Raw genomic sequence first — 20,172 nt, forward strand, 5'->3', positions numbered from 1 at the left:
AGTGATGTACTCCTGGAGAAGTGTCCACAAATTACTACTAATTAGCAACATTAGGTGTAATATTTTCTGCAGGTTATTCTGTACAAGTGTACAGATTGTAACGTTGGCTTAGTACTGGTTTTTATAATTTCCTAAAACTTGGCATATAATATTCAGAAGTTTTGCAATAGACAGTAGCGTCTGTGGGGTTTGTCATACATATGTTACACGATAGTACTATGTCTGATAGGTGATGCAGCTGTTTTGGGGGAGAGAGGTGCCAGTCTATGTTCAAGAAAGGTTTTGTGTAAGAATGCAGCTTTCCTGCTGGCTTTTTATTTTTGACAGTACCTAATGACGTAGAAACTTAACGTATGCTATACTATAGGATGATATAAATATTTATAATAGCCCTCAGTACATGTACTATAATGTACTGATTTGTTTCCTTGTATCTTAGCGCTTAATGATAACTTAGCCCTGAAAGATTGCAGTAAATATATCCCCACATTAGACAACTGGTGCACAACATTCTTAGTTGTGATACAGCAGCATTATCTTCAGCAGTTGCAACCTTGCCCTTTTTGTCACCTCCTTCACTTTGACTGTTTAAAAATAAATCTGTCTTATAGGTGAATCAGCTGTCAAAACTGCTATCGAGTTCCATGTTCATGCGAGAGAACTAAACACCTCAAAAACAAAGTAAACACTGTTACCACAGGGCGCCATCTTTTGTTACAGTGACACAGCTGCTGAACCAAGATAGCATCTTCTGCGAGTAAGTACTTTACTATCAAATATTTCCCCTCCTTTACAAAAAATTCTTTTTCATGTTCCAATTTGAGCAGATCAGTCATTTTGTTGTTATTCACTTCATTTTTTACAATTCCTTTGATTTCAACTGTTATCTGTGGGTATGAACTATTTAGCACTAATAGTACATATTAGCTTATCAGTGGAATCTATATTTGCGTAGAATCAGTTTCACTTTTTCCTATACCTTGACTCACATGATATTTAAGGATTTAAGTGAAAGCACTTATGTATGGCAGACTTACTAGTATTAATGGAATGTTTTCAGAACTCCATATTTAACAAATTGTTTTAAGAACAACTATATTGTTATTTTGTCAAAAATTAATGTTTTGAGACCATGACCATGTACAAAATATAGGTTGACTCTTTCAAAGAAGAAAGCAGCCAGACACTGCTGCTAATGCTATCTATTTGCATTTAAAAGCACAAAAACTAGTTTCAAATCAGGCCATCTACAGATGGCTATTAACGTTAAGATGCTCCTTTGCTGAAGTTTACTTTTATTCATGGAAACTGTGGAAGCCAAGACATTCCAACAAAATGATGCACAATTTCTGACTTGAGTAAAATGTAACTACAAGTACTCAGATGTAAGTATTTGTTTACATTGTGTTTTATGAAGGATGGTTACATTTAGACGGTTATTTCTAGTAACTTTCTTTAGTGTAGGGAACATTCATTCCAAGAATATTACACTATAAGAGAAGGTAAGGAACCAAAAAACTTTTTGTTGAAGTTTACATAAGTGCATCTTTATGTGAACAGTCATCTGAAGATGAACCTGTTGGTTCAAAACCAATTATGGTGCTATTTATGTATATAATTAGCATTATCAGTAGTAGCGGCTTGTTGTCTTTGAAAGAATGTATGGGAACTACCTTATTGCCTCCTTTCTTACTTTCCGTAAATCACCAGAATTGTTCTGAAATTTTTAATATTGAGACCAAGGAGTATACTGCCAAGTTGTAAACACATTTTTCTTTGAATGTTCATTAATATCTGGAAATTGCCCTAAAATGTGTGTCAACTTTAGCATTTTAGTAAAATTCAAGCACAGTTTTTGATGCAAAAAAGGTATTTTTGCACTATTTTATGCCAGATTATTACTAATGTTGGAATTAAAATGACTGTTTTGCTTTACATATGTATCTGAACATCAGGAGACAAGGGAGTAGGAACAGAGGTCGTAAATTTTGTATTTGAGAAAGTCAGTACATTGTTCTAATATGTTTTGAATTGACTTTATTGATTCATTTCTCTCAAACATGCTGCTCATAGAAGCAAGTGTTTAAGTATATTGACTTGATATAATTTGTAGAACAATTATGGTAGTACCTTTTCAGATACTATCAGTTGCACACCAAGTTTCTGCAACTCAAACATTAAAAAAGCGTGAAAAAAGCAACATAATCAGTCTTACAATGAGAAGCTTATATAAAACTTCAATAGATTGTGATATGCTGCACTGAGAACAACTATATACTTACATCAAAGACAACACGAACTGTCAATATTCACATTGTGAGCCACATTTTTATACATACCAGCTCAAATATCACATGAAAAGCTTTAGCTCAGAATAGCAAATCTTTATAACCTATAGGCAGATGAGCTTCAAATATTAACTTTCCATAATCTCTAAGTAGCCATGTCATAAAACATTTAACAGTATCCTCCATTACACTCAAAATTTCAATCATTGCCAGACACACAATAAAGTACCACTATGGCAGTATTAAAAGTTTGTAGATGAGAACTAATCTAAAGTACCTCAAAAGTAGCTTTGAAAAATAAACATTCCATCAACATGTGAATGTGTGAAACTGTCACCATGATATGGTACATGTATTTGGAAACTCATGTCTGACAGAATTCATGTAAATAATTCAGCTCAAGAAAGTTCAGCAACATCCGACAAACACACATCAGCACACAAACGAACTTACACTCACAATATGGTCACATTCTTTAGTAATGTATATGATGTCAAAATAATTATGCTAATATTTTTACACAAAAATATAACAGCACAATTTTCAATGTGGTCAATGTTTAAGCGCATCATTGCAGAAATTCATTGTTCAGCTTGAGGCCTCTTTCTCCTTTGCTTCTGGAAAATACAGGAATGTGATCAACAGTTTATTAAGATTTTGTTTAAGGTAACATCACAATTTTATGGGAAGAAGTGGAGCCATTACTCACCATTGGCAGCTGTGTCACCACCACTTCCTTCGTTGCTTGTACCAGTTTCTTCCTCTTTCTTCTCTTCCTCCTTTTTCTCCTCATCCTTCTTTTTCTCCTCTTTGTCTCCACCTTTGGCCTTTCCCTTAGCAGGGGTTGCTGGTTTAGGCTTAGGTTCCATCCCTGGATCAAGTACAATTTTGCCAATGTTCTTCCTGTCATGCATCTTTTGCATAGCTTCTGGTACCTACAAGATGGATAAAGATAAGTTTTCAGAAAATTTAGCACCAACATTTTGTTTATTACACACATTTGTAGACAATGGCCATTACTCTGGTGTGCAGAGAAATCATTTTATGTAGATCAACTTTTTTCCTGACATCGAATCAGCATCAGTGTGGACAGTAACTAGAGCCAGTTCAAGCACTTTTTTCCACACAAGCAACTATTTTGCACCCTCTCCCCTTACACTTTCCTGCCTCAGTTTTTACTACTAATTGTACTAGATGCTACATAGAACCCTTACATTTGCGGCACCCCTAGTGCCTTTCTCAGCTTGGCAGCCCAAGCAGCTGCACCAAATTGTGATACATCCTGTATTGATACCTTACAGATATGGCACATCTGTCACTCCTCTTAGCTTGGCTCCCGAAGTTGTGGCATTTGTCACTTGGTATTTCAACCACCACTAAAAGTAATACTTATACACATTGAAGTAAAGATTTTTTTCAGAGGGTCAACTATCTAAATAGGTTTAATTACTAAGTCATGGGTAATTATACATAATCAAGCACAATGTTACTACTGCATTATTTTTTAAAAAAATTACAGTGCTGCACTATTCATAAGAAAGGGTGGGTCAGCAAATGCATACAACACACAATATAATTAAGGGTATCCACAGTAGTCTGCGCAGTTACAAGGAAAGATTCACAATGTCTCCAATTCTATTTCATCAGAGTATCATTACCACTTCAGAACATCTGCATTTGACCTAAATCACAGAACATCCTTAATGGTGGCTTAGTACCGAGTATCCTCAGCTTGTTTAGTTTCATTTTTACTACTACTTTATTTCCCCTGACTGCATTCCAAATATCGACCTCTCCTTTTGCTGAATTGTCATTTATTCATTTTTTGCATTTTCTGCTCTGAACTTTGTACTGTACAGTCTTATAAAAATTTAAAGACATGATCTTTGACTTTTATTCCCCAATGAATTCAGTGTGTGGTAGATATATGTTTTTATTAATAACCCTATGATAATTCACTGTTCACCAGAGTTTCTGTAGTAGTATTAATCCTACCAACTTCCACCTGTTTTACTTATAGTAAATGCTCACAATTTTGATCACATTAGAACCAGTAAGTTTTTGAGACCATAAGTGGTATTTAGTGGCTAAAATAATAATAATCTCTTCAAAAAAATTGTATCTCAGAGAATGGCTCTGAAAATATTTTAAAATATTATACTTACATCTTCAAGTGCCCATGTTGAGTCTACTACAGGTTTAATTTTTCCATCCTTCCACAGTTTAAACACAGAATCCATTATTTTTTTAATGTATGGTGCTCCACTTTGTTGATACAAAAGGTGACGAATGTTGAACCCAGAGAGGGTCTTGTTCTCATCAAAGAGCTTAATTGGTGACACTTTGTCTACCTGCCACCACTGGTAAAGAAAAATCATTTTAAGAGATTCACCTATAACTAATCACAACAAACCTAAATAAGTAACTGCAGCAAAAAGTGTAACATTGTTGCAATATTGTACTTACTGATCTAGCAACACTGAAGATGCTTTTGGTCTCTCCTGTCACAACATTGGAAGACCCTTAAAACAAGAAAATTATTTTAATGTTATTGTTTGCTATCAGAGATAAACAATTGTTAATTTATTTTTTGTAACTGTATTACAAGCTAGATTTGTATTAGAGAGTTGCTACGTTACCATAAAGAATGTATTTTCCCATTGGTTTCAATAAGGAATAGCCCCTGTTGCATTCTTCACCACAAAGACAATCCAGGAAAATATCCACACCCTCAGGCGCCAACCTGCCGTAAGAAGAGGTGTCATTTAATGCTGCATTGTGAAGAAATAATGAATGCAGGTCTCTGTGACATGTACTCACTTTCTGACTTCACTTGCATAGTCACTTCCACGCTCTAATAAGTGGTTAATGGTCGACTTCAGAGCCTCATGTTTTCCTTTTGAAGCTACACCAAACACAGTCACATCATCCACTGTTCTGCACAACTGTGCGACAGCTTGTCCCTGAAAATAAAGGAAATAGAGGCCTTTTATGGAATACTGTGTTAATGGTAGCTTTGATGCAATTAATAGATTTAAGAAGAAAAATAGGATTATGCAGTGGCAAACATTAATAGGTAAATGACAACCATCTGATACTTCTTGGCAGATTAAAACTGTGTGCTGGACAGTCTCGAACTCGGGACCTTTCGCAGGCAAGTACTCTTGCAACTGAGCTACCCAAGCTTGACTCACGCCCCATCTTCACAGCTTTACTTCTGCCAGTATCTCGTCTCCTACCTTCCAAACTTTCCAGAAGCTCTCCTGCGAACCTTGCAGAACTAGCACTCCTGAAAGAAAGGATATTGCAAAGTTCGCAGGAGAGCTTCTGTAAAGTTGGGAAGTTAGGAGACGAGATACTGGCAGAAGTAAAGCTGTGAGGACAGGGCGTGAGTCGAGCTTGGGTAGCTCAGTTGGTAGAGTACTTGCCTGCGAAAGGCAAAGGTCCCGAGTTCGAGTCTCGGTCCGGCACACAGTTTTAATCTGCCAGGAAGTTTCATATCAGCGCACACTCCGCTGCAGAGTGAAAATCTCGTTATGACAACCAACTGATCATAATCTGCAGACCTTACAACACATGTTGCCATATTGTGACTTCATTAGCACCCATCACATAACTGAGGCAGTATTTTCAAAATGGACAACAATGTCCATTTTTAACAGGGTGCTGTCATTTAATTCCTTATTTTAGAAGGAAAATGTGCTGCTGAAATTCACCTCAAGGCCTCAGTGTGCCTATGGAGATGTCCACGTGGGCACCAGCAGGGTTAGGTGATGGGTGAAATGTTTCAAAAATGGAAACATGAGCATACAAGACAAGCGTCTTAGCTGTCTCTGCCCACCTCCATGAAACTTGAATAGGAAAGAGTTGAGGGGTTTGTTAGAGAAGAAAGGTCATTCACAGTGAATGAAATTGTTGCAAAACTTCCTGTAGAACACAGTGCAGTGCAAGAAGTGATTCAAAGTTGAGATTATTAAGAAGTGTTGCAAAGATTGACATTGTTGTTGTTGTTGTTGTTGTTATTGTTGTGGTCTTCAGTCCTGAGACTGGTTTGATGCAGCTCTCCATGCTACTCTATCCTGTGCAAGCTTCTTCATCTCCCAGTACCTACTGCAACCTACATCCTTCTGAATCTGCTTAGTGTATTCATCTCTTGGTCTTCCTCTACGATTTTTATCCTCCATGCTGCCCTCCAATGCTAAATTTGTGATCCCTTGATTCCTCAAAATATGTCCTACCAACCGATCCCTTCTTCTGGTCAAGTTGTGCCACAAACTTCTCTTCTCCCCAATCCTGTTCAACACCTCATTAGTTATGTGATCTACCCATCTAATCTTCAGCATTCTTCTGTAGCACCACATTTCGAAAGCTTCTATTTTCTTCTTGTCCAAACTAGTTATTGTCCATGTTTCACTTCCATACATGGCTACACTCCATACAAATACTTTCAGAAACGACTTCCTGACACTTAAATCTATACTCGATGTTAACAAAATTCTCTTCAGAAACGATTTCCTTGCCATTGCCAGTCTACATTTTATATCCTGTCTACTTCGACCATCATCAGTTATTTTACTCCCTAAATAGCAAAACTCCTTTACTACTTTAAGTGTCTCATTTCCTAATCTAATTCCCTCAGCATCACCCGATTTAATTTGACTACATTCCATTATCCTCGTTTTGCTTTTGTTGATGTTCATCTTATATCCTCCTTTCAAGACACTGTCCATTCCATTCAACTACTCTTCCAAGTCCTTTGCTGTCTCTGAGGTTTGCCGATGACATTGTAATTCTGTCAAAGTTTTTATTTATTCTCCATGGATTTTAATACCTACTCCGAATTTTTCTTTTGCTTCCTTTACTTCTTGCTCAATATACAGATTGAATAACATCGGGGAGAGGCTAGAACCCTGTCTCACTCCTTTCCCAACCACTGCTTCCCTTTCATGCCCCTCGACTCTTATAACTGCCATCTGGTTTCTGTACAAATTGTAAATAGCCTTTCGCTCCCTGTATTTTACCCCTACCACCTTCAGCATTTGAAAGAGTATTCCAGTTAACATTGTCAACAGCTTTCTGTAAGTCTACAAATGCTAGAAATGTAGGTTTGCCTTTCCTTAACCTTTCTTCTAAGATAAGTCTTAAGGTTAGTATTGTCTCACGTGTTCCAACATTTCTGCGGAATCCAAACTGATCTTCCCCGAGGTCCGCTTCTACCAGTTTTTCCATTCATCTGTAAAGAATTCGCGTATTTTCAGCTGTGACTTATTAAACTGGTAGTTCGGTAATTTTCACATCTGTCAACACCTGCTTTCTTTGGGATTGGAATTATTATATTCTTCTTGAAGTCTGAGGGTATTTCGCCTGTCTCATACATCTTGCTCACCAGATGGTAGAGTTTTGTCATGACTGGCTCTCCCAAGGCCATCAGTAGTTCTAATGGAATGTTGTCTACTCCCGGGGCCTTGTTTCGACTCAGGTCTTTCAGTGCTCTGTCAAACTCTTCACACAGTATCGTATCTCCCATTTCGTCTTCATCTACATCCTCTTCCATTTCCATAATATTGTCCTCAAGCACATTGCCCTTGTATAAACCCTCTATATACTCCTTCCACCTTTCTGCTTTCCCTACTTTGCTTAGAACTGGGTTTCCATCTGAGCTCTTGATATTCATACAAGCGGTTCTCTTCTCTCCAAAGGTCTCTTTAATTTTCCTGTAGGCTGTATCTATCTTACCCCTAGTGAGACAAGCCTCTACAGCCTTACATTTGTCCTCTAGCCATCCCTGCTTAGCCATTTTGCACTTCCTGTCTATCTCATTTTTGAGACGTTTGTATTCCTTTTTGCCTGCTTCACTTACTGCATTTTTATATTTTCTCCTTTCATCAATTAAATTCAATATTTCTTCTGTTACCCAAGGATTTCTATTAGCCCTCTTCTTTTTACCTACTTGATCGTCTGCTGCCTTCACTACTTCATCCCTCAGAGCTACCCATTCTTCTTCTACTGTATTTCTTTCCCCCATTCCTGTCAATTGTTCCCTTATGCTCTCCCTGAAACACTCTACAACCTCTGGCTCTTTCAGTTTATCCAGGTCCCAACTCCTTCAATTTTCACCTTTTTGCAGTTTCTTCAGTTTTAATTTGCAGTTCATAACCAATAGGTTGTGGTCAGAATCCACATCTGCCCCTGGAAATGTCTTGGAATTTAAAACCTGGTTCCTAAATCTCTGTCTTACTATTATATAATAAGATTGACAACTTGCTTTAAATGTTCAGAAATGTAAAATTGTGCACTTTATGAAATGAAAAAAGCGTCCTATGATTATAATATCAGTGAGCCTCAGTTGGAACCTGTCAGCTTGTACAATCGTCTGGGTGGAACACTTTGTAGGGATATGAAATGGAATAGAATGATCACATTCATTCAGTCATGGATAAAACAGGTGGTAGACTTCGGTTTATTGGTAGAATACTGAGAAAGGACAATCAGTCTACAAAGGAGACTGCTCACAAATCACTCATGCGACCAGTTCTAGAATATTGCTTGAGCATGTGGGACCCATACCAAATGGCACTAACAGGGGATATTGAACATATACAGAAAGGGCAGCATGTTTGTTCCATTCACAGGAGAGCCAGAGAGATAATGAAGGAACTTGACTGGAAGACACTTTAAGATAGAGGTAAATTATCTCAAGAATGTCTGTTAAAGCTTAAAGAGCTGACTTTAAATGTTGACCCTTTGAATACACTAGAATCCTCTATGTATCATTCATGTAGGAACCATGAGAACCAGATTAGAATATTTACTGCAGGGGCATAGGCATTCTAAATCATTCTTCCTGCACTCCATACGCGAATGGAACAGGAAGAAATCCTAGTAACTGGTACAGTGGGAAGTACCCTCTACCATGCACATCAAGGTGGTTTGCAGAGTAAAGTTGTGAATACTGTCTTCTTGGATGCACAGCTGTGTTCAAATTTATTTCCTCGAGACTGGACAAATGAATGTGTCCACTATATCCACTATTTCAGTAAGCCCTGAGGGCTCTGGAAAGAAGATAGTCTTACAACAGGATAATATGCATCCTCACATTGCTTGTATCACTGTGGATAAGATCATGAAATTTGGGTAAGGGAAACACTTCCACAACCAACCTACAGTCCCAGCTTGGCACCCTCTGACTATCATCTTTTTGGTTCTCTTAAAGAACAGGTGCAAAGGCAAGAAACTTGAGGATGTTCAGCAAGTGATGCGTCAGTTTCTTTGGGAAGCTGGAATGCAGCTCTGTGGTAATGGTATTTTTGAAGTTGCATAATGGTTCGGTTGTTTGAGGTTAAAGGGACCAAACAGCAAGGTCATCAGTCCCTTGTTTCAAATAGACTCCATTCTGCTAACGGGACATCTCAGTATAGGCAGAAAAATAAAACGGAAAAAGGGGAAACGTAAAAGGGCAATCACGTTGTCATTAGTAAAAACAAATGAGGGAAGGTGGCAAGAGAACGGACCCAATACTATGCTGAAGCAGCATAGGCAAGACCACCTGTGACTTAAAAGGTACAACTGCTATAATGCAGAAAGTACGGATGGGAATAGAAAAACTAACCAAGCCTTAAAAAGAAGGGGTAAAAACAGAGTAAAAGGGAAAGAAAAGAGGATTCCGGTCAGGGAGGTGAATCGGGAATCTCTGAACACTGCCTACAGTGGGAGACACCCAAACACTCACCGCCCTGCCCCAACACCAGAGGGAGATTAAAAACTTTAAAACTGAGAATAAAAACCACTCTCCCGGAGGAAACCTAGAACCAGAGAGACCATCCGGGAATCGTCAGCCAACATCAAAGGTAAAGTGTGGGGGAGTCTGTACTTAGCACGCAGAGCCAAAAGAAGGGGGCACTCAACTAAAATGTGGGCCACTGACTGGAAGGCTCCACAACCACATAGCGGGGGTGGCTCATCACGCAAAAGGAAACCATGGGTCAGCCTGGTATGGCCAATGCGGAGACGACACAGTGTGGTCGAGTCCTTGCGGGAGAGGCTAAAGGAAGAACGCCATGGGCCTGGATTCACCTTAATGGCACGAAGTTTATTAGACAGTGGAGTAGCCTCCCAAGAATTGGCCCATGACTGTGCAAAGTGGGATTTGATGTGAAGCCGTAAATCCGCTGCAGGAGGGGTTACAGAAAACGGGGGGTAAGTAACTGCTCCCCCAGCCAAACGATCAGCGAGCTCATTACCCGGGATACCCACATGGCCCGGGACCCATAGGAAATCAATGGAACAAGCAGCACGGTGAAGATCAGCGAGATGGTCATGGATGGCAGAGACCAAGGGATGGCGCGAAAAACACCGGTCAAGAGCAAGAAGGCCACTCATCGAGTCCGTACATAACAAAACGCGGTTGTGTTGGGATTGTTTAATAAAGGTAAGGGCCCGGGAAATTGCCATCAATTCCGCAGTAAACACCCCACATGAGGGTGGCAGTAGATGATTTTCCGTTCCAACAAAGGACGTGAAGGCATACCCAACATGATCAGCAGATTTAGAGCCATCAGTGTAAAAAACAACAGCATCCCGAAACTCCCATAAAATTTGGCGGAAAAAGGAACGGAACACCACCGAGGGGATGGAATCTTTCGGACCGCGGCGGAGATCCATCCGAATTCGAGGCCGAGGAACTAACCAAGGAGGGGTGGAGGGGAGGGAGCGAGGAAGACAGGACAAAGAAGGAAGCCGAAAATCACGGGTAAGAGACGCAAGGCGCAGCCCAACCGGTAAACCCGCCCGAGGGCGGGAGTCAGGCGGGCGACGTCCATGGTCTGGGAATAGGATAGAATAGGAAGGATGAGCGGGAGAAGAACGGATAGTAAGGGCATAAGACACCAGAAGCTGGGACCGCCGAACAGGAAGGGGGGGGATCCCAGCTTCAACCAGGAGACTATGAACAGGGCTAGTAGGGAATGCACCGGTGGCCAAACGGATACCACGATGGTGGACTGGATCCAGCACGTGCAGCGTGGAAGGAGCAGCTGAATCATAAACTTGACAACCATAGTCCAAACGTGACAGAACTAGAGCACGATAAAGACGGAGGAGGAGGAGGAGGGAACGGTCCGCACCCCAAGAGGAGTGGGCAAGGAAGCGAAGGACATTGAGTTTACGGAAACATCCTACCTTCAGGAGTCTGATATGGGTCAGCCAAGTGAGCTTGTTGTCGAAAAGAAGACCTAGGAAACGAAACTGTGGAACCACAGGCAATCTTTGTGCAGCGAGATAGAGCTCTGGATCAGGGTGGACCGTAGTACGGCGACAGAAGTGGACCACTCGCGATTTTAAAGGAGAGAATTGAAACCCGTGTGAGAGGGTCCATGCAGAGGCACGCCGTATAGCCACCTGGAGCTGCCGTTCTGCAGATGGCATCGAGGAGGAACTAACCCAAATGCAGAAATAATCCACATACAGGGCAGGGGCGACCAAGGGACCGACAGAGGCCACAAGTCCATTGATAGCAATGAGGAAAAGAAGGACACTCAAGACAGAACCCTGTGGGATGCCCGTCTCCTGGGTCCGTGGAGAACTAAAAGCAGTACCAACTCGAACTCTGAATGACCGATGGATCAGGAACTGGCGGATAAAAATCGGGAGTGGGCCCCGAAGACCCCACTGATGAAGGGTTAGTAAGATGTGATGGCGCCAGGCCGTGTCATAGGCCTTGCGAAGGTCAAAAAACACTGCAACCAAATGGCGGCGCTGGGAAAAAGCCTGCCGAACTGCGGATTCCAAGCGAAGCAAATGATCGATTGGAGATCGTCCCTCTCGAAAGCCACACTGGTAAGGGGACAATAGATCCCGAGATTCGAGGACCCAAGTGAGCCGACGGGCTACCAGCCGTTCAAGTAACTTACAACCAACATTGGTCAAACTAATTGGCCGATAGCTGTCAACAGATAGGGGGTTCTGACCAGGCTTAAGGACAGGAACCACAATGCTATCCCTCCACTGAGAAGGGAAGTCACCCTGGAGCCAGATACGGTTAAACACCCGAAGAAGATGGTGCCGTTGTGGAGCACTGAGATGTTGAAGCAGCTGGTTATGAATGGAATCTGGGCCAGGGGCCGTATCATGAGAAGAAGATAGAGCAGAAAGAAATTCCCATTCAGTGAAAGGTTCGTTGTAAGATTCTGACTCACAAGTGGTGAAACATAAGGTGACAGCTTCAGCCTGCTGTTTTTGATGAAGGAAAGCAGCTGGATAGGAGGCCGACGCTGATGCCACTGCAAAATGGGTCGCAAGATGTTCTGCGAGAACTAATGGGTCCGTACAAATGCCATCTGGGAGGTGAAGGCCTGGGAGGGTGGACTGCCGATGGCAACCTGGGAGAGAGCGAAGTGTAGCCCATACCCGTGACAGAGGGACAGTGGAACCAAGGGAAGAAACGAATCGTTCCCAACATATCCGTTTGCTCTGTTTGATTAAACAACGGGCTTTAGCGCGAAGGCGCTTAAAGGTAGAAAGGCTGGCTACAGATGGGTGCCTCTTAAAGTGTTGCAAAGCTCGACGGCGATCACGGATGGCAATGGCAATGGCCGTACTCCACCACGGGACTTGCCGACGACGAAATTGTCCAGATGAGCGCGGGACAGCAAGGTTAGCAGCGCGAACAATCGCGGCAGACACGTCACGTAGGACGTCATCAATACAACCAGACAAAGAGGGAGAAAACTCGACCTGTGCAGTATATAGAGGCCAATCGGCGCGGTGGAAAGACCAACGAGGTAACCTGTCCATCGGGGAGCGGGAAGGGAGCGTGATAATCAACGGGAAATGGTCACTATCACAAAGGTCGTCGTGTGGCGACCAGTGTAATGAAGGGAGGAGAGAGGGAGAAGAAAGAGAAAGATCAATGGCAGAAAAGGTACCATGACCAGCACTGAAATGAGTAGGGGAGCCATCATTAAGAAGGCACAGGTCGTGGTCTGCAATAAATTGGTCTATAAGAAGACCTCGTCTAGATGGAAGGGCACTGCCCCACAAAGGATGATGAGCATTAAAATCCCCAAGGAGGAGGAAGGGAGGAGGAAGTTGCTGAAGAAGGGTGGTTAAGGCAGCAGGTGTAAGAGTCCTGTCAGGAGGGAGATAAAGATTGCATACTGTGACTGCAGAGTCTAAGTGGACCCTAACAGCAACCGCTTCCAATGTAGTGTGGAGAGGAATCCACGTGCTAGCAATGTCTGTACGGACCAACGTACAAACGCCACCAGAAGCCCGCAAGGGTCCGACCCGATTTTGACAGAAAACACGGAACCCACGGAGGGTCGGTGAGTGAGCATCAGTAAAATGAGATTCCTGGAGAACCACACAAGCTGCTGAGTAGGACGAAAGAAGGGATTTCAATTCCGGAAGGTGACGATAGTAGCCATTACAATTCCATTGGAGAACCACAGAACGATGGTTTAAATGAGGGCTGAACACGCTAAATCCAGTCATACCGCCGGGTCCCCACCCGTCACCGACAAGGAGGGGGCGACATCCATAAACGTCAGGTCAGAATCCGGTTGTGAAGCCGGGGAAGGGACCTCCGGTGACACCAGAGGCTCTTTGTCCCGGGACTTATGTTTCTTCTTCTTTTCAGGCTGAGATCGAGGAGGGCTGTGTGGCATAATGGAGCCAGCTGCAGCAAGATCAGGAACAGAAAGAGACCGGGCGACCGGGGGGCCGATAGATCGCGGCTCTCGCGGTCGCTGCGCTGCAGCAGACCTTTGACCTGGAAGGTGCCGGGAAGGGGCATCCCGGGAGAGGCGCCCTTGACCGGCAGACGCTGAAGGAGTGGGACACTTCTCCGGCTGGGGAGGGGGAGCAGCGCCCAGAGGAGAAGGTGTGGGAGCCGCAGGGGAGGGGGGAAGGAGAGGGGTCCGGGATGGGGGGAAGGAGAGGGGAGGAAGGGATGAAGATGTAACCAAGGCGTAACTAGATGTCATGGACACAGGGTGCAATCGTGCATATTTCTTACGGGCCTCTGTGTAGCTTAAACGATCAAGAGACTTATACTCCTGTATCTTTTTTTCTTTCTTATAGACTGGGCAATCTGCTGAACGAGGAGAATGACTACCATGACAATTTACACATACAGGAGGGGGAACACAGGGACTCCCCTCATGGAGTGGACGTCCACAGTCACCACAGAGAGGGTCCTGGGTACAGCGAGAAGACATGTGGCCAAAACGCAAGCACTTAAAACACCGCATAGGAGGTGGGATGTACGGCTTCACATCACAGCGATAGACCATAATCTTAACTTTCTCAGGAAGGGTATCCCCTTCAAAGGCCAGGATAAAGGCACCAGTATCAATACGATTATCTTTAGGACCCTTCTGAACACGCCGAACAAAGTGAACACCCCGCCGTCCGAGATTGTCCCGAAGTTCCTCATCAGTTTGAAGGATGAGGTCTCTGTGAAAAATCACACCTTGTACCATATTTAGAGACTAGTGAGGGGTAATGGACACGGGAATTGTGCCAAGATGGGTACAGGCACGAAGGGCCGCAGATTGGGCAGCCGAAGCAGTTTTTATCAGTAACGAACCCGACCGCATCTTGCTCAGGGAGTCCACTTCGCCGAACTTGTCTTCAATGTGTTCCACAAAGAATAAAGGTTTGACACTGGTGAAAGTATCTCCATCAGTCCTGGTGCAAACTAGATAACGGGGGAAAGGTTTTGCCCCTAGACGACGCGCCTGACCCTCCTCCCAGGGGGTAGCCACGGAAGGGAAGGCCGAAGGGGCAAGAGAAGCAGCACTTGAGGAATCAGTACCACGCAGAGAGACGGCCGCAGAAGAGCGGCCAGAGTTTTGGACCCGTATGCGTTTCATCTGCATAGCGTCCGCCCTGATACCACCCACTCCGATCAGGGGCTCTCCTCACGGGCGCCACCCAGCCACAGCAAGGGCCGTCTGGCACGGCGGCCATTGCCGGGAGTTCCGATGCTCCAGGATGACGAGCAACCACTCCAAGGCATGCATGAGGAGGTCACAGCTCAGGTATCAGAAGTGTGATCCCTGTGTGTTCAGGGGGCTCAACCAAAAGGGTACATAGCAACCCCACCACACGGGCTGGCTACCGTGCTGGCTATGCACCCTAGCATCAAACAACGACGTAAAAGAAAAGGTGGAATATACTAAGAGGGCACACGTCGGAGACACTAGGTAAGGTGCTCTTCCCCAAATGGCTCACACTACGGAAGAGAAATTTTGGAATGGAGGTCAAACCCCAGAGGGGGACCAAGGAATGCCAAAAGGAGGAGATGATTACGCAACAAAGCCGGAGGGTAAAACCAACAGAACCAGGAGGATAGCGGGGGCCAACATAAGCAAGGACACCAATAGAGAGAGAGGAGAGGGCGAGGGGAAAGGGGTATGGAGGGGAAAGGAGGGGAAGGGAAAGGAAATGCAGCCCGGGAGAGAAAGAAGGCTGCAATGGCTCGGGGCCCCGTGCTCGCTACGCACGTATCCACGAAAGAGTTGTGGACCCCCTGGGGGGTTGCATAATGGTAGGAAATATGTATTCCAAGAAAGGGACTATGTTAGAAAGTGGCAAAATATGAGATTAAGGAGATGCACTAAAAAATAAATAAAATTTCATAACTTGTTGCTTATTACATTCAGCATGGCCCTTGTTTAATGTTTTAATATGATGTTTTCCTCTCACAGGAAAATGCAGCCATATAATTATGTATAGCTTTCATGAATTTCCTCTACAGGCTCTTAATGTCATTTCTGGCCACATCAGTAAGCTGTTACTCTTTACTATTGGAGATGGCAGAGTCTGTATCCAGTGTTGCAAAGGAAGGGTATTGTTGTGTAGCCTGGGTTTTATTGGAGCCACTGCCTCTGCAGCTCATTCATAGAGCCTGTTCCAAGCTTATCCTTTCTCTCAGTCTATCTTTCAGCATCTCCTTACATTGCCATCCTCTTCAGTTCATATCATCCTTGACCTTGTCTCTCCATCTTTTTCATGGTCTTCAAATACTTTCGTCCTGATTCTGCCCATTCTAGAACTCTTTTGAAAGTCTCTCTCAACCCCTTCTCCTTATGTGGCCAAACCATTCAAGCCCCTTTCTCCCTGTGGTTTCTTGTAGCAGACTGTATCTGCAGGATGTTTCATATTTTTCATTCCTTATCCTGCCCTTTACCTTGGCCAGGATCTCTAAAACATACATACCTATTGCTTGTATGCTATTCAGATCTTTGTTCGAGTCCATTATTCTGATCCATAGGTCAAAACTGGCAGATAACATGAATTGTTTATCATAATCTTTGCTTTGGCAGGTATTTTCCTTCTTTGAATTATGCCTCATGCAAAATAATAAAATTTTGGACAATTTTATCATCTCTGAAATTTTGTCCTTGTTTCCTTCCTTGGTTAATGTACTTCCTATATACCTACATCATTCAATAATAGTTTTTTCTACTATGCTTACTGAAGGGAGCATGATTTTCAAATAATAGCAAAAGCTTATGTGAATGGGAATGAAGTGCCTGCATTTCAGCTCCTTACACCAAGAAAGAGCTAACTATTGCAATAATTTCATGGAGCTGCATTTTGTTACCAAAATTAATGAGTCAACTGACAAGACAATACCGGAAGATGGTTCCAATTTGTGGAAGATAAGGGAGAAAGGTGATATTTACAGGTGTTTAACATGTCATCTGGAGTGAGTGACACATTAACTTTTTTTTTGTTTTTTTTTTTTTTTTAATATAGAGACCTTTAGAACTGTGTGCCAGCAGATTGGAATGCTATTTGACACCTCTTATTTTCTAGTTATCTACAGAAGTATTGTGGTCTTGGATGTGCGCTCATGCTTTGCAGACAGGAGTATCAGATTGCAATCTGATAACTAGCTAGAGGTGGTGGTTAATGGGGGGCGAGATCTAACAGAAGATAATAAATTACATGTATTTTCATGGAAACAATGTTTTGTGTCTTTTGAGCAACTGACCAAATTGCATTCTGTTTCGTGGAAATTGACCGAAGTTACTAGGAGCTAGCTGAAGGCTAGTGTATGAACTGTTAATGGCATGTTTTTCAGCTGAGAGACCATATCTCAGGATCTCTCTGAAAATAGATTGCTACACAAAATTAGTGGTATAGGAGTACTGACAATTTTAGCTATCTCAGATTAAAGTAAGGCTGAGTACCCTAATAGAGAAAAAGACTGAAGGGGGCTATCAGACTAAACAGTGAGGTCATCAGTCCTGCAATTCCAAAGTTACTTGTGTAAGAGAGAGGGTCCATTATATGTGAATGGATCCCGTCAGAGGGGGGTCAAACTATAAAGTGGGGAAGTTACAACACAGAGTAGAAGGCATGAACGGGTAGACCAAATCTAAAAATGAGAAAGAACGTAGGGAGAAAAGAATGGTCTTCACACAGATGAGTGGTCATGGGTCCCAGACCTAGAAAATACAAAGAGGGGCCCCAACCACAACCACACTGCCCTTGCTCTAGGAGCAAAGCCAAACCTTATAACTGAAAATAAAAACCACTTTCATTTAGGAAACTGAGGGTCAGTTCAACTGTCCATGAATCATCTAATGTTGAGGACAAAGAATCTGGAAGACTGTACTTACTGTGAAGGGCCAAAAGAAGAGGACATTCCACCAGTGTATGGGATACAGTCAGTCTGGCTCCACAGCTACATTGTGGGGGTGGCCCATTACGTAAGAGGAAACAGTCGGCAAGGCGAATGTGTAGACAACACAAAATAGTGGCCTACTACTGAGAGGAGCAGCAGGAAGAGCACTAGACTGCAGTAGTCTTTGATTGTACACACTTTATTACTGAGCAGTGGTGAACTAGATGGCATTCCACTTTTGGGCAGAGAGAGATTTGATGTGGACCCATGTATCTGCACCTGGAATCATGACATGGAATGGGGGGTAAGTACCTGCCTCAAGTCTGTCAGCCAGTTTATTCCCTGGGATTCCCCACATGATTTGGGATTCAGAAAAAGGCAACTGAGCAGGCAGCATGGCCAATGGCATAGAGATGGTTGTAGATATCAGTGACCAAAGGTTGAGTAGAGTAGAGTAGCAAAGATCTGTAGCCTGCAAGCTGCTCATCGAGTTTGTACTTATCAAAACACTGTGAGGGGAGGCCGGAGTAACAAAATGGAGGGCCCTGTCAATGGCTAGCAGCTCTGCTGTGAACACACTACATCATTCCAGCAGTAAATCGTGTTCATGCCAGTAGGAGATGTAGAAGTATATCCTGCCTCATATCATTTTAGAACCACCAGTGTAGAAGATTGAAGCACCCTAGAACTCTTCAAGGATGGAGCACACAAGGTGCCAAAAGAGGCCAATCAGCAATCCCACACAAGGGCAGGTGCTAGGAGGGAGTTGTCCCTTGTTTACAAAGAGGACAGGGTGCACGGGATGGCCAGGCAATCATCGAATGACTATTGCATAAGAAACCAGGACTTGGCTCCATTGTATTTGTAGATGGGAAATCCCCACTTCCGTGAGGAGACTCAACGGGACTTACGTGCAAGGCACTGATAGACACACACCCCCCACAAGGGTGAACAGGGTCAAATAGTTCAGAGTGGAAAGACCCACCTAGCCATAAACCTGACAATCACAGTCTAGTCTAGACAAAACCAGAGCATGGGAAAGATGGAGAATAGCATGGTCTGCACTCCAAGATGTGTGGGCCAGGAGGCAGAGAGCATCAAGCTTCCACAAGCAGGTAGTCTTCAGGTGGTCAATAAGGGGCAGCCATATCAGCTTTTTATCCAAATTAAAGCCCAATAAATGGGATTGTGCTACAACATCCAGACACTGGTCACCTAAATGAAGTTCTGGATCGGGGTGCAGTGTGGGTCAAAGCAGAAATGCATAACCCGCATTTTGGAGGGAGAATACTGGGAGCCATTTGAGAGTGCCCAAACAGAGGCCCGTCAGATGGTGCCTTTGAGCTGGCATTCAGCAGATTCTACCTAGTGGGAGCTGCACCAGATGCAAAAATCTGTAAACATACACAGCTAGGGTACCAGATGCCCAACAAATGTTACAGGCCCAGTGATGGTGGTCAGGAAAAGTGCGACAACACAGAATCCTGTGCGAGACAATACTCCTGTATCCAATGGGTGATGAGTGAAGTGGTAACTCGAATCCGCAATATCTAATGGGATAAAAACTCACGGATAAAAATCTGAAGGGGCCACGAAAGCCACAGCTTTGAAGGGTAACTAAAATCTGATGGTGCCAAGCCGTATCATATGCCGTATGGAGGTCAAAGAAGACCACGACAAGGTGGTGTCAGTAAAAGACTGTGTGATTTCCGTTTACAATTGGAGTAAATGGTAAGCTGGAGATCATTCTTCCCAGAAGCCACACTGATAAGGGAACAAATGGCCCCGAGATTCGAATACCCAGTATAACTGGGAACTGACCATCCTCTTAAGCAGTTTGGAAAGACTGTTTAGTCCGATTAATTGGGCAATAGCTGTTCAGAGATGCTGAGTTCTTCTGGGCTTAAGTATGGGGACAACTATGCTGTCTCGTCATTGCGAGGGGAAGGCACCTGTGAGCTAAAATGTGGTTGAAGATCCTAAGTAGATGTCTCTGGGCAATGTCCCAGTGTAAGATCATCTGGTTGTGGATAGAATCCAGGCCTAGGGCCATGACATCTTTAGAGGCGAGAGCCTTCAAGAATTCTCCTTCAGTGAAGAATTGATCACAGGATTCAGGTTGGTGGTTGAAATGGGGGGGGGGGGGGGGGTCCTCAACTCATTGTTTCTGCTGGAGAAAGGTAGCAAGATAGGAAGAGGGTGCCAATGCTGTTGCAAAGCGTATCATGAGGTGCTATGCAAGGACCT

At 43.4% G+C, this 20,172-nt stretch overlaps 1 protein-coding gene across 2 annotated transcripts in view; it reads right to left on the minus strand.

The window, feature by feature from the left end:
• Nucleotides 1-2,020: 2,020 nt before the first annotated feature.
• LOC124798142 (synaptic vesicle membrane protein VAT-1 homolog-like) overlaps nucleotides 2,021-20,172 on the minus strand; it is a 159,381-nt gene continuing 141,229 nt past the window's right edge. The window contains exons 4-9 of one of the 2 annotated variants that reach the window (XM_047261421.1): nucleotides 5,109-5,251; nucleotides 4,928-5,031; nucleotides 4,755-4,810; nucleotides 4,454-4,648; nucleotides 2,998-3,223; nucleotides 2,021-2,902 (exon numbers count right to left, since the gene is read on the minus strand). In XM_047261421.1, coding sequence (XP_047117377.1) covers nucleotides 2,877-2,902; nucleotides 2,998-3,223; nucleotides 4,454-4,648; nucleotides 4,755-4,810; nucleotides 4,928-5,031; nucleotides 5,109-5,251 — 750 coding nt within the window. In that variant the 3' untranslated portion in view covers nucleotides 2,021-2,876. Of the gene's footprint in view, nucleotides 2,906-2,997; nucleotides 3,224-4,453; nucleotides 4,649-4,754; nucleotides 4,811-4,927; nucleotides 5,032-5,108; nucleotides 5,252-20,172 lie in introns of both variants that reach the window. The other variant, XM_047261420.1, reaches the window with a different exon arrangement.

Source organism: Schistocerca piceifrons, chromosome 5 (genome assembly GCF_021461385.2).
Source record: "Schistocerca piceifrons isolate TAMUIC-IGC-003096 chromosome 5, iqSchPice1.1, whole genome shotgun sequence".
Taxonomy (NCBI): Eukaryota; Metazoa; Arthropoda; class Insecta; order Orthoptera; family Acrididae; genus Schistocerca; species Schistocerca piceifrons.